Raw genomic sequence first — 13,984 nt, forward strand, 5'->3', positions numbered from 1 at the left:
TTCTTAATCATATTGTATAGTATTTTACTATAATCAAAATTAATGCTCCATGTCCGTTATCAAAAAAATTATGTTTAATAAAAAGTTAACTCATTCAAAATGCCATGTCAACACTCGTATTCAACAACAAAATTTGGCCCTGTATGTCATTTAAGCATATAATACAACTGTAAATCCATCTTTAATAAACTTTATCTATCAAAAAAGAGTCCAATTTAGCAAAAGTTCATTACTCAATCTCTTCAAAATCCTTATCCTAATTAAATTCTAATTGAACTTCATTTAATAAATTTCATATTTTGTATTAATTAATTATACGAACAACAATACGGATATAGTTTTGATTACATTAATGAATATTTTATTAGTTGGATTAGTTCATTATGCTAATAATAATTAAATTATTATTAAAATTAGAGTTTTTATTGAATTAGGAAATATAATGAGTTAGATTTGGATAATTAATTTACATATTAATATCTTATTAAAGTTGGAGTTTTAATTGCATATTAAAGTTGGAGTTTTAATTGCATAAGGAAATAGTTTCTAAGTTTATTAAGGGTAATAACGTAAAAGTGCATGTCCCCCCTCCATCCGTGCTTTTATATATAGTATAGATATAGATATAGATATAGATATAGATATAGTACTAATGAACTACATAATATACAAAAATAATAAAAATAATTGAAGGTTTTGGACTAATTAAATATTCAAATCAGTCCATTTGAAGTCTTTTTATGGGCTGGTGCAAACTGGCAATGTTGTAGTGTAAACTGAAAAAATGCTATCAAAATTATAATTAATTAAGTAGTAATAATAGAAGGAAGCAATTCAGATTTAGACCCCAAAACCCTAGCATTCGTATCAGGAAACAATTCCTCCCCAGGAATTTCTGAAACCAAACCATTGGCATCAACTACTATGGGATAAGTAAGCAAATGCCCTGGCAAGTCGCATTCTAAATCCTCCGATGCGTAGAGATTCCAATACTTTGAAGCGATTTGATTCACTTTTCGGATGCATTCCAGCGTCCCGGGATGGTAAAATGAGTCGTCAATCAAGCCGAGGTGCTCGTACCATAACGACATTCTTAGTCCATGAACTTGACCTCTTGCTGGGTTATCAGTGCTTAAATGGTTTGGTTGATATGCTCCCATGGCTATCTCTGAATCCCTTGCTCCATCCATTGATCGTTGGTTGATGTTGGCGGATCCAATTATTATATATTCATCATCCACTGTAAGTGTAAGATAAAGTAATGTCAAATGCATAAACTGATGATCACATTCAACCAAGACAATATATATTAAATGAATAATGGCAGATGCACTGTCACAATATAAATGAAATGCTTAAATAGTAATATATAATATCTTTTGGTGGAGCTAGAAAATGAAAAAATGGCAATGATTAAAAAAAGAAAATAACATTGGAAAGGGTAAAAAGAAGATCGTCCAATTATTCTCTTCGATCAACTTATAAACACTAAAAAAATTAAATTAAATATGAGGAAAAATATTTGCGGTCTATAAAGCATAAGAGATTCAATTTAATAAATTGAAGTCAAATAGATTCTTTTTTTTCTTTCTAAATCAAGTTAAATAGATCCAAACCGGAATTGACTATAAGTTTGTAAACCAAAATTACTTTTCTCTCGATTAAGTTTTAATCCTATGTGCTTAAACCAACATAAATCAAACCAAACCAATATATACACATCCATACATATTTTTATTAAAATTATAAATATTATAACTTAAAAATAAAATTTCTATCACTATTTTTTAAAACTGTACTTGACAAAATAATATATTTAATATCATCTAATGAAATAACTATTTGTATATTTATTATCGATCAATAAATATTAAAATTAAAATATCATATTAATAAAATGTAAAAATTTATAATATAAAAAATTTATAAAATATTTTTTTTATTTATTAGTCATTATTATATTTTGTTATATAAATATAATATTTATTTTTATGATGAATAAATATTTTTAAATTTTTAGTTTTTTTTATCTTAGATGATAAATAAATAAATTTTTTTATAATGATTTAAACTGGTTTCTGAAAAAAGATTATCAAATCAAACCAAATTAATTTTACTGGTTTATAATGTGTGGTTTGATTTTGGTTTGAAAATTTATCAAACCAGTATAATCGGTTTAAACTAAAATATCAATGATAAACGAATCAAATCAAACCATGTATACCCCTACTTACCGATCATCATCTTTGCATGAACATAAATCATGAACCGTCGAGCTTCCTGAGCTCTTCTATAATCTGAATTAGCCTCGGGACTTTCAGACGGTTCATAGTCCTCGTTCGTCTTCATCTCTCAATTTCCGAGGCAAAAGAATGACAAATAATCTTTCGGATCCGAATCGAGCCCTTTAGCTCGAATTGCTTCACCTATCTCACTATACATCATCTCCATCGTTTTTTGCTGCCATTTCAAAATAGTTTGAACTGGGCCACTTTCAGGTATACCTTCAGGCCACATTGGAATTACAATGTACACAGAAAATCTTTCTCCAGATTCAATTTTACTAATAATCTTTAATGAAAGTTCCTTTGGAATTAGATGCAAAGCTCCAATTTCTTTAATCTCCATTCCATTTGATTTCCAACTAAATGAGCTTCCAAGAAAGTACTGATTTTCGATGTAGATGAAATTTTTCGCTCGGCGAATGGCGTTGATATAAGAGTCCTGAATGCTTCTGTCAATAATATTATCTTTCCAGCTGATAAGGCCAGATTTTGATGCAGTTTCAGGATCTTCAGGGAAGCCCAAAGCCGCTCCGTCGTCGATAGATCGAAATAACTGAACATTCCAATTTTCAGTGTCTTCATTAAACGTACTCAGAGATGGAGGCACGAAAGTTTCTCCAAGCTCTCTTATTCTGACAAGCAATTCGTCGTTTCCGACTTGCTTTTGCCATCTTTGTTCGAAATTCGACAAAACGTCCCAAGCGACAGGTCCATCTAACCGGCAATGAATGTCATGCCAGGGCTCCCTCGGTCCTCCCTTACTGAGCGATGCACCGGGGAAACAACGCTGATAGAAATCATCAGAATCCAAATTTCTGAAGATAGAATGAGACGGAGTATCATATCTGCCATCACAAAGGTCGATTCCGCCAATAAAACTTACAACTTTTCGCTTCCCGGAAAATTCTCCATTTTCGAATTCAGAATCGACCACCAGAGACTTCTGATGATGAGTGAACATAGTAGAAATCTCCAGGCCTTGTTTAATACTCTTCCAATTCGTTGGATTTCGCGGACATAAAAAGCAGTGAACCTTGGAATTAATGAAATAATTTCTCGTAGCTTCATCATGTGTAGCCATTAATCCATCTTCTCTCAGAAATTTGACGGAAGTTTTGTCATCCCAAACAAGCATTAGAACTCTAACACCTTCATCAGCTTTTTCCTTCAACAACTCTCCGAGAATGGCTTTCGGACGGCTCGGATCCCGAACCAAACTGATTTTAGCATAGACAGACCACCCTGTGATGTAAATAAAATGCTTAGCATTAGAAATCGCTTTGAAAATATCTTCCCAGCATCCATTTTGTTCGTACAGCTTATCTCCGTCGAGAATGATTTTCGGATTGAACGTTTGAGAAACATGAGCATCCTGATAAAGGGTGACTCTGCAGCCATTTCTCTGAGGAAAGTAAGTGCGGGGTACCCCTGAAAATGTAGGACTTGTAATTCCTTGAGACCAACTAATTGTTTTAGTAGCATCAAAGAATTGAACTTTGACATGAAGATTCTTGGAACAAGGTTTTTGATTAATCTTCAAAATCTTAAGCCATTTCTGCACTTTTTCTCCATTGAGAAGCTGTGCAGCAGGTAGACAGGCTCTTCCGATGACATGCGAGCCGATCGGATCTTTTTGTTTGATAAAGAAGGTAAGATTTGAAGCTAAATGAGCACAGTAAATGTAGAATGATTCGTTCCATTGTTGATTATAACGTGCATCTTCTAAATCTCTTGTTCTGCCGATTCTGGTTCCATCTAAATCAATTGCTGTGTATAATTTCATGTAATCTTTTCCACAAACTATGGTCTCTTCAATGTTTTCCAGCATCTGCAAGCAACATATATATCTGCATTTATTATTTACTAGATAATTTTTTTTAAAATTTTCAACTTACAATGTCGTCTAATCAAATATCAACCAAAAATTAAATATAGTAAACTGAATAATTTAATATATTTTCTAAAATATTGTACTTTAATTTTCAGCATTTTTATAAAAAAATTTATTCATTATTTTTTTGCACTTATTAAATATGTACTAGATATTTTTTTTTAATTCACATACAATGCCGTCTTCCTCGTTAGTTCTAAGAACAATTAAATATCAACAAAAAGTCATTGTATTAGTATTATATATCAATATAATATTTATTTTTTCACGTTTAGTTAATGTATCAGTATTCTATTTCAATATGAAGTAATAAGATCCACCAAATGTCAACTGAAAATCAACACATGATCAACATACATACAACACTATAATATTATAAATATTTAAAAATCAACCATCATCAACAGGTCGTGTTGCATAATCAATTTTAAAGCATGTCGTATTTTAAGAAACATAAAATCAGCATAGTATTTTTAATAATACAAATCAAATGTTGTAGACGAAAATGAAAATGAAAAATGAAAGAAATTGCCTTGGAAAAGATTCTGGCGCAGCCTGAACCAGGAAGTCTTTCAACTTCAAAAATGGTAATGTGCATAACTCCATGAAGCAGAACAGGAGCCATCTTTAAAGCACAGTATTGTATAAGCAAAAGTTGTGTAAGATGAATGTCCAATCATGAACAGATGAAGCATTATAAGTATAACGATATCATTTATCACATGTCTCAAATATTGGTTTGGCTCAATTATTGGTTGTGTAGAGTTCAACTCATTTGTGGCTGTACAGTGTACACACTGATTCTCATTCTCATCAGTTTTAGATAAACTTGTATGTGGCTGAAAGTAGGGGTGTGGAAATATCCCAAAACCGAACCGAAAATATCAAGGATCGAAAAATAATAGTTAATCATTGACTTTTTTCGAACCGTACCAAAAAAATTATTGGTAGGATTCTGGATCTTAGATAGATAACCGTACCAAGAACCGTAACCGAACCGTATCAAATCGAAGAACCGAATTTATAACCGAATAACCAAAATTATATATATATAAACTATTATTTTATATAAAAATATAATTGTATAATTTTAAATTATATCAAATAAAAATTACTTATTTCAATGAAAGTTATATAAATTTGTTAAAGATCTAATAATTATTAAAAAATATTTTTCAAAATTTAATACAAGCAATTTAATAAAATGTTATTCTTTAAAAATAATAAAATAGTATTATCAATTTTTTAAAATTTGGATTATTTTTTAAAATAAACTTAAAAAACACGGTGAAATAAAATATATATTTATAATTTATATTTATATACTTATATAATTGAGAGAACTAAAAAACATTTTCACAAGTTTCCAATTTAGATAAAAAAAATACTTAAATAATTATTAAAAGTTGTTATTAATGGACAATTCTTATTACTTTTCCAATTTAAACTAAATATTTATACCAAATAAGTATTTTTATTAATTTTAAATTTAAGTAAAATATTTATTTAGTTTCTGAAAGTCATTATTAATAAGTAATCCATGTTAATTTTTTAAAATTGAATAAATTTTTTTACTTATTAGTTCATATTAGATTTTAGTCATTATTTATAAGTAGTTATTAATTAGATTTCGTGTAAATGCACGGACTTACAACTAGTATTTATGTAATTGAGAAAACCATAAAAACTCTCTCATTCATTATAAGTAAATATAATTTTTCTTTAATTTTCAGCAAATAGAGCATTTTAATTTTTCTAAATTACTTATTTAAATTATATTTATTTTAATGAGTGTTCTAATTTATATTAACTTCTAATATTTACATATCATAGTGTTCTAATATATAATAACTTTTACTTTCTATAAATTATTTATTTTATTGAATATTAATCTTTAAAAATAAAATTAATATAAAATTTTGACAAACTCACATTTCATATAAAACACTTATTCAAGAGTATTAATATTAGATATAGTCAATATTTTTAAAATTATTTATTTAATTTATAGTTATTTTAATAAGTGTTCTAATCTATATTAACTTCTAATCTCTACATATTAGAGTGTTTTAATATAACTTAATTTCTTATCTCTACAAATTATTTATTTTTTTGAATATTAATCATTAAAAAATAAAATTAATTCAAAATTTTGACAAACTCATTTTTTATATAAAATATTTATTTAATTTTTATCATTGTAATAGTATAGTTTGTTTGATTTTTATCTAACATAAAAGTTATTATTAACACAGTATTAATATTATAGATAGTCAGTATTTTCAAATAATTTATTAGTACTAATATATTATAGATAAATTAATATATGTGGTTCTAGTGATATCTGTATCCAACCGTGCAGAACCATTAGAACCGAATTTCTGAATCAAACCGTACCGAAAAATAAATTCTCTAAACCGAACTGAACCGATCATTAGAATGGATCTGGAAATCCCATTTTCACAATCGTTTTTAGTTTTGTTCCGAAAATTCGCTGATCCCCAGACTCCTCCGAACTGTGCTTACCCCTATTCAAAAGGGCTTATAGTTAATTGGTAATACGTGCTGGGGCCCATCCATCCCTCTGGGCTATTTTATTTGGGCTTTATCGAAAAGTATTGAATTTGTTCGATATATTGGGCTGGGTATACAAATTTCCTAAAAATAAGGCTTAGTTTTCATTTATGTATAATAAAATTTTGATTTTTTTACACATTATACGATCGGTCTCGGTGGCGGCGGGTTTCGAGATAATTAAAATTTATTTTAATAAAATATAATTCTAAATTAATTTTAATAAATTTATTATTTAAATTTAATTTCATAAAATATAATAAATAGCCAATTCTTTTTCATTTTTCTGAGGGATTAAAATTTATCACGAAGCGCAATTCAATTATCAAGAAGTGACGATAGATTTAAGATCTTTCAGTAATAAAATGGATTCGTCTATGAGCTATACTAATTTTATTTATTTATTAATGTTTGCCTTTTTATGAATATTTTACTTTGTCCTTTTTTTATGAGAGGTTTGTTGTCCTTTCTTTATGAAAGATTTGTTGTTTCCTTTTTAGAAGGAAATGTTGTCTCTTTTTTAGAAGGAGTTATATCAAGTGTTGATTGAATCGGATGATGTGAGTTTGCGGGTGTTTGGAGAAGTTTGAACGAAGAGTAATTAAAAACTGCACTTAATTCGCGAAACAGTTAGTAATTTATTTTTTATTTTCGTAAGTAAAGTCTGCGAATCAGGCAGCATGTTGTCTGTTTCATGTCAGGTCATCGGGTATAGTTTTCAAATTATCCCGAGTTTTTTACAAATGTAACGGTTTCGTATTCAATTTAATGACATCCGATGAATTCAAAAAAAAAAAATACAAGCTGGTGTTGATTTTTTTTTTTTAAAAAATGCATAGTCTAAAACAAAACAACCGACAAATAGATACATATATTAATTTTATGCAGCTGGTTACAATACTAAAGTAATAAATTGACAAATTGATCCTTAAATTTTGTTGAATGAGACCTCAATTCCATCAGCTGGAACTGGGTGCGGCAGATAAGTCATTGTCGCTTCAGGATTAATTAGTTCCCACCTGGAAAAAGGAAAATATTTTTTCAGTTCCAACCTAAAATAGAAAAAAAAAATTAAATATAGTGTTTTAAAAAATTAATAGATAACATATAATTTTATATTCATCCTCTTTTATTATATTAAATACATCACAATTAAAAAAATACAATTTACTTTTGAAAGACATTGATCAAAAAGAATAAAAATTAAAAATTAAAAATATCTAGTACATAAAAGCCATTAATTAGAATAGAATATAACATCCAAAATAAATAGTTTGTCAATTAGATTGGAGCTGAGAGTAATTAATTACTTGTATCCGACAGATAAATGGTGCAGAAGTAGTGCAAGTTGTAGCCGAGCGAGCATGTTTCCAGCACAGATTCTAGACCCGCCTCCGAAAACCTGGTAAGTTCCAGGCTTTGCGGAATTCTGATGAGATAACGGCCCTTAAGAAAGATAAATAGAAAAAGAAATATATATCGAAAGCAATCGTGTCGATTATATTAAGATTTATGAGCTTACATTCCATCTATCAGGATTAAAGCAGAGAGGATCTTCAAAGTTTTGAGGATCGGTATGCAGATAACGAGTCCACAAAACTACTTTCCACTTCTTAGGTATTCTATAACCTGAAAATTGTTAAAATGTTGTTCAACTAAATAATATGGTAATGATAATAATAATTTAGCAAATGTTTCGAATCTAGTTAAATACAAATGCAATAAAAGAAGTTACATTTTTCAGCTACTTCTTTTTTCCTGAATTGATAGATGGTTTAGAATAAAAATATAGTATATCAAAAAGTTTAGTTTTTTAAGGTAAATTGAGTTAATTTATAAAAATCTGTATTTTATAAATTTAATAAAAAATTAAATTAGACCAGCCTTTAAAAAACAAAGAGTGAAATTAAGCATAAATGACTCTGTAAAAACCTTTGTACTCGACTTCCTTGGTTACCAGTCTGAACATAACTTGTGCTACGTTGGCCATCCTTATTGTCTCCTCCACCACCTGCAAATCCATGTGTTAATTAAATTTTATTTCATTATTAAGATCAAACAAAATTTAAAAATTTACAATTTTATATCTAATAGATCCAAATTTTCTCATGACTCCATCTAGATTTGTATCCGTTATTCGAATTTCATTAATCAAATTAAATTAATTTAATTTTACGATATAAATTTAGGAAGTGGATTGACTCTTTCTTCATATTTTAGAGGATGTAGAAGTAATACCTTATTTGTGTACTTGAGTTTTGAAACATCTTCACTTGTAATGAAATCCCCTTTATTTTTGCATATAGCCATGTTCTCCTCCTACTTGATAGAATTCAAATATTTAGTATATGGTGTAATTAAGAAATAATTATAAAATAAATTATGAACTTTAGCGTATTTAGCACTTGTACCCTTAGTTTTTTTAGAACTTGAGGAAACTTGGCAAGATAATAAATAGCCCACATTGAGACACTGGAAGTAGATTCATATCCAGCAACAACAAGGCTCACAATGTTATCTACTACCTCTTCCTCACTTAATTGATTTCCCTCTTCATCTCTAATCTCCATTAACCCATCCATTAGATCATTTGTAATTCCATTTTTGTCCTTGTTGTTTCTCTTCTTCTCTAGTAGTACCCCTCTAAATATCGTATCAAGTTTTTTTCTACACTGTCACGTTGATCGTCATGTCAGTTTTATTTAAGGTGACAATTTATATAGCAGTATATATATTCTTAGAATATGCTAACACCGATTGTCAAATCAGTTTATCTTGATCCGAAAAAATTGAATTTTTTGTCTTTAAAGGAAAAATGAAGTTCTAATATAATACCACTTTGATATAAATTAATGTTTTGGTTTCAAATTGAAATATAAAATAAAATTTAGTTACCACTTAAGAATTTAACCTAATATTTTTTAAATTTAAATCATGACTTATTGTATGTGTAATTAGTTACAACTAACCTGAAGAGCATGATGATAAGCAGTTCCAGGAAAATTCAGTGGTTGAGCTCTAATGCCCTTCACCAACCCATAAAACAGCTTATCCATGGTATCCAACATGGGCCCTGGTTTCAAGCTTCCAAATAATTTTCCAATATTCTCAAATGTCACCTGTAAATCACCATTTATACATTACTATATCATCACTCATGAAATGTACAAAAGTAATCAAAAGCTTTTCTCCATCAAATATTTGATTTTTTGTTGTTTCGTTGAAAATAATATTGTGATTCGTTTATCTTGACAAACAATATTATTCCACAAATCGGAAAAGATAAATCTGTTTAAAAGAAAGCGCATGACATACGGGCATGACTCGGATCATTTCAGTTTATATCTTTATGTACTATTTCTGTTTAATCGAAATTTAGAGGGAAAAAGATCATTTATGCTCTTAACGTTTAACTCAAGGATCAAATAAGCTGGCAACGTCTAAAAAGGTTCAAATAATCCCAAACGTCTTAAAAATTGAACAAGCAGTCCCTCTGATTTTGACAATCACACCCCCAACGTCTCATTTAAAAGTCAAAATAGGGGTATGATTGTTCATTTTGTTAGACATTAGGGGCAATATTTAAACCCTTCCGGACGTTAAGGGCTCACTTGATCCTGTAAACAAACCTTAGGATCATAAATAACCCTATTTCCAAATTTTCATTTTTTTTTTTTTGCTTTTTTTTTTTATAAAATGCACCAAAACGATATATTAATCACTAAACTCCAAATACAACTCAGAGAAAATTACAAAGCTGCACTCAAAAGAACAGCGTATTATAACCTAACATAGTATAAATTATGAGCTTAATTATTAAGTTACCTTCTTGGTTTCCTTATATGCATTGATCTTACCGCTCTCCGCCCAAGACTGGAGGGCAGCCACCATGGCAGGTTGGACTTGAGCCGCTATGCGGCGGAGAGCATCAGGCTGATTGATGGCGGTGGTGACGTAGCTTCTGAGTCTGGCATGAGCTTTTCCATGAACTGCAACCAAGCTCTTAGAACCCACAGTTTCCACGTTTGGCCACTCCAAAATGAATTTATCATCGGATTGCAGTATAAATTTATTCACCGATGGTAAAAATGCAATGATCGATGGTGATCCAAACAGATAACTTCGGTATAATCCTACTCCGTCACCATACCTAGCGAAAGTGAAATATTGGTACGACATAGAATTATGAATTTTTTATATATATATTGTGACATAATGGCATTATATAGCTATAGTTTTAATGAAATTGACGAATTAACCTTTAAAAATGATTTGCGACTGTTTGATTCATTAATTTTACGAGTTCTGATAATCATTGAGGTACTAAATAAAAAAGATATAAATCTAATTGACAAAATAAAATATATTCTAATGGAAAATTAGTCCATAGCAAAAAACATTATTTAAAAATAATCAATCTTATTTTATAAAATATTATGTCTTATTATTCAAATAAATTGTTAGCGTAGAAAATTTTATGAATACATTCTTCACATATAGACTGTTTTATTATAAAAATTAATAGAAGATATGTAACTATTTAATTAGACTCCTCAATTATATTAGTTGCTTTTTTCCATATAATTTTCATAGTTTATAAAATTGATGATTAAAATAATTAAAAAAACTAAAAATATTTATATCAATTTAGTCAAATTATGGATACAAATAATCATTTTATCGGATACTACTAATTCGTGATTGAGCAAAAGCGATCTTACTTGCGTCTTTTATAATTGATGAAATCATCAGGACGACGAAGAATTTTGAAGTACCAAAAGAAGGTGAACATTTCTCCAAAATAGGGAAGGCCCATGTGGCCAGGTGGTAACTTTGCACAATTATCACCGGAAAATCTAAAATTGATCGGAAAAACATACCAAATTTCATTCCACCACCATAGTAGCAATCCCAGTAGTGGCAAACCCCCCAAAACATATCCCAACAGGTTCTCCATCAACTAGTATTACTTACACTAATTATAATTAGTATAAATGAATGAGTGTGTATATATATAATTAATTTGCAATTGCATATTGTAAATAGAGCTTTCGAAAAGATTCGTTGAATTTGATTCCCTACTTAAACTTTACAAATTGACAAACAAATTGTCCCAGTCGTTTTTGTTTTATTAGAAAAAAATAAAACAAATTAGATGAGTCCATTTCAGTAATTAAAAAAGTCATTGTATAGTGAATATACTCAGAATATATAGTTTGAGTATCGTTTCTTTGCTAGCTGCTAAATCAATTATATTATGATGGTATGATCAGGCAGACTGACTCAAATATTTTGCAGTTATATATCTAACTTAGCTATACTATTTTTGTAAAATGATTATCAATTTTTAAATTATTATACTTTAATAATTCAACATTCATTTTTAAAATATAAGAGATTATCCGATCATTTTAAGCCAACGAACTGCCACATAGATAAATTGGAAATGATTTGATTTAATAACCTTCCATTTTTAAAAAATAAATATTGAATCATCAAAATATAATAGATTAATTTTGATAATCTTTTCTAAAAAAGTAGCATAGTTGGGTAATTGTAAACTGAAATTGAAGGCAGGTGGACGGAATTTTAGTTTAAATCAAAATTTTATATTTATTATATTATTTATGAACGGACAATTAAATCCTAAGATTTTAAATATTTTAAATCTCGCATCCACAAATTTATAAACTCAAACTAATAGAAATTAAAAAAATCAAAAGATAATTACTTTATAAATTAATCAATTCATATAAAAATTAACACAATGATAATAAAAAATAAACTAGACATTCAAATAACTGAAAATTTATAATTTATTAAGTGCTAAATACTAAGGCATAATAGGCCAAACAAATCAAACCTTTCAAACTGTTTTAGTTCTCACTAAAGCTTTAAAATTTTATAATTTTAATCCAATTTATAATGTTTCGAAGCGATTCATTCAAATCCCTCTAATTACGCTTAAATTGTAAAAATTAAAATTTTAGTTAGAATTACAAAATGTCAAAAAAAGGTCAATTCACGGCGGCATAATTTTCTAACAACATGAAAGGCATGTGAAATTGAACACACACTATTAAATCGATTGAGTATTGATTAAAATTGATGCCAATGTTTGAAGTTGAACTAAAATTATAAAACTTTAAAGCTTTAGTTAGAATTATGAAAAGTTAAAAGGTTTATATTTTTCTAAACGATTAGGCTAAATATTAATGAATTTTAAAAAATAAACGAACATAAAAAATTTGTAAAAATTAATACTTACATTATAATTATCAAAAAATTATGTCAATTAAATTAAAATTTATGATTAATTAATTTTTTATTTTATATAGTGATTTGTATTAATGGTTGTCACATAGGTAAAATTATACTTAATTTATTTAATTAGAAAGAGTTTGCTAAAATTGAAATAAAATCCTTTCAAATATTAACAAAAATAAAAAAATTAGTTCTTTTTTTTTATAAAAAATTAGTTAGATTGATAAAAGTGTCGAATATTAATTTTTTTTGGATCATTAAACCTAGATTAAATAGATAATAAATTATCCCAAATTTTGTTTTGAAATAGAACACAATATAATACTAAAATAAAAACCAATTAATGTATTATTATATAAAAATTAAGTGTTCAGTGAAAATAAGCGGTATCATTAGAGGACCGGAGGAGAGAAAAGGAGGTCGGGAGAAAGGAGAGAGGAGAGGTAGTCGTGGGGCAGAATTAGCTGCCCCACCCTACTTCTGCCACCGGTTATAGTTAAAAGATCTATTTTTTTTGTTAAATTAATAATTTAACATTTTCCAATGAGAAAATAGCAATATCATATTGTTTTGCTAGCTACTAAATGGAATATTTTAGACAAAAAAATTAATATTCATTTTATTCTAAAATGAATAAAAATATTTCTTGATTATTAAATTTTTATAATTGCACTTATCAAAGAAATAATAATTTATGGTTGCTCAAATTTATTTTATTTTATTTTGTTTGTAAAACTATATATTTTTTATTAACATATTGAACTTTAAAACTATAAACAACTAAATGTTTTTAATGATTGCTTGCAGGCAAAATTAAGTCTAAGTGGCAACCAGATCTTTCCAAATCATGAAACAATAACTTTATTATTAACACAAAATAAAATAAAAATTTAGTGACTATAAAAATTAAAAAAATTATGATTAGTTTATTAAAAATATGGCGTGACAAGAATCTGTTGCCGTATAAACT

General features: G+C 28.0%; 1 protein-coding gene and 1 pseudogene across 1 annotated transcript; both read right to left on the minus strand.

Moving 5' to 3' along the window:
* Nucleotides 1-772: 772 nt before the first annotated feature.
* LOC126674574 (phospholipase D alpha 1-like) lies at nucleotides 773-4,967 on the minus strand (annotated as a pseudogene).
* Nucleotides 4,968-7,591: 2,624 nt separating this feature from the next.
* On the minus strand, nucleotides 7,592-11,747 carry LOC126671711 (ent-kaurenoic acid oxidase-like). The gene is made up of 9 exons (XM_050365500.1): nucleotides 11,472-11,747; nucleotides 10,576-10,900; nucleotides 9,720-9,869; nucleotides 9,162-9,422; nucleotides 8,989-9,069; nucleotides 8,683-8,761; nucleotides 8,273-8,379; nucleotides 8,061-8,179; nucleotides 7,592-7,769 (listed from the first exon to the last, which is right to left on the minus strand). The coding sequence occupies exons 1-9, from the start codon at nucleotides 11,705-11,707 to the stop codon at nucleotides 7,679-7,681; spliced, it is 1,449 nt and encodes a 482-aa protein (XP_050221457.1). The 5' UTR covers nucleotides 11,708-11,747; the 3' UTR covers nucleotides 7,592-7,678.
* Between the last annotated feature and the right edge of the window lie 2,237 nt (nucleotides 11,748-13,984).

The sequence above is a fragment of the Mercurialis annua genome, linkage group LG3 (assembly GCF_937616625.2).
Source record: "Mercurialis annua linkage group LG3, ddMerAnnu1.2, whole genome shotgun sequence".
In the NCBI taxonomy this organism is placed as follows: Eukaryota; Viridiplantae; Streptophyta; class Magnoliopsida; order Malpighiales; family Euphorbiaceae; genus Mercurialis; species Mercurialis annua.

What these genes read in the sequence shown, in the direction of transcription:
- LOC126671711 (XM_050365500.1), bottom strand. Translation starts at nt 11,707, where the DNA reads ATGGAGAACCTGTTGGGATATGTTTTGGGGGGTTTGCCACTACTGGGA. An exon ending in CTTATCATCATGCTCTTCAG is followed by an intron (nt 9,423 to 9,719) that starts GTTAGTTGTAAC and finishes TCAACGTGACAG; the next exon opens with TGTAGAAAAAAACTTGATAC. An exon ending in CATTTATCTGTCGGATACAA is followed by an intron (nt 7,770 to 8,060) that starts GTAATTAATTAC and finishes TCCTTTTTCCAG; the next exon opens with GTGGGAACTAATTAATCCTG.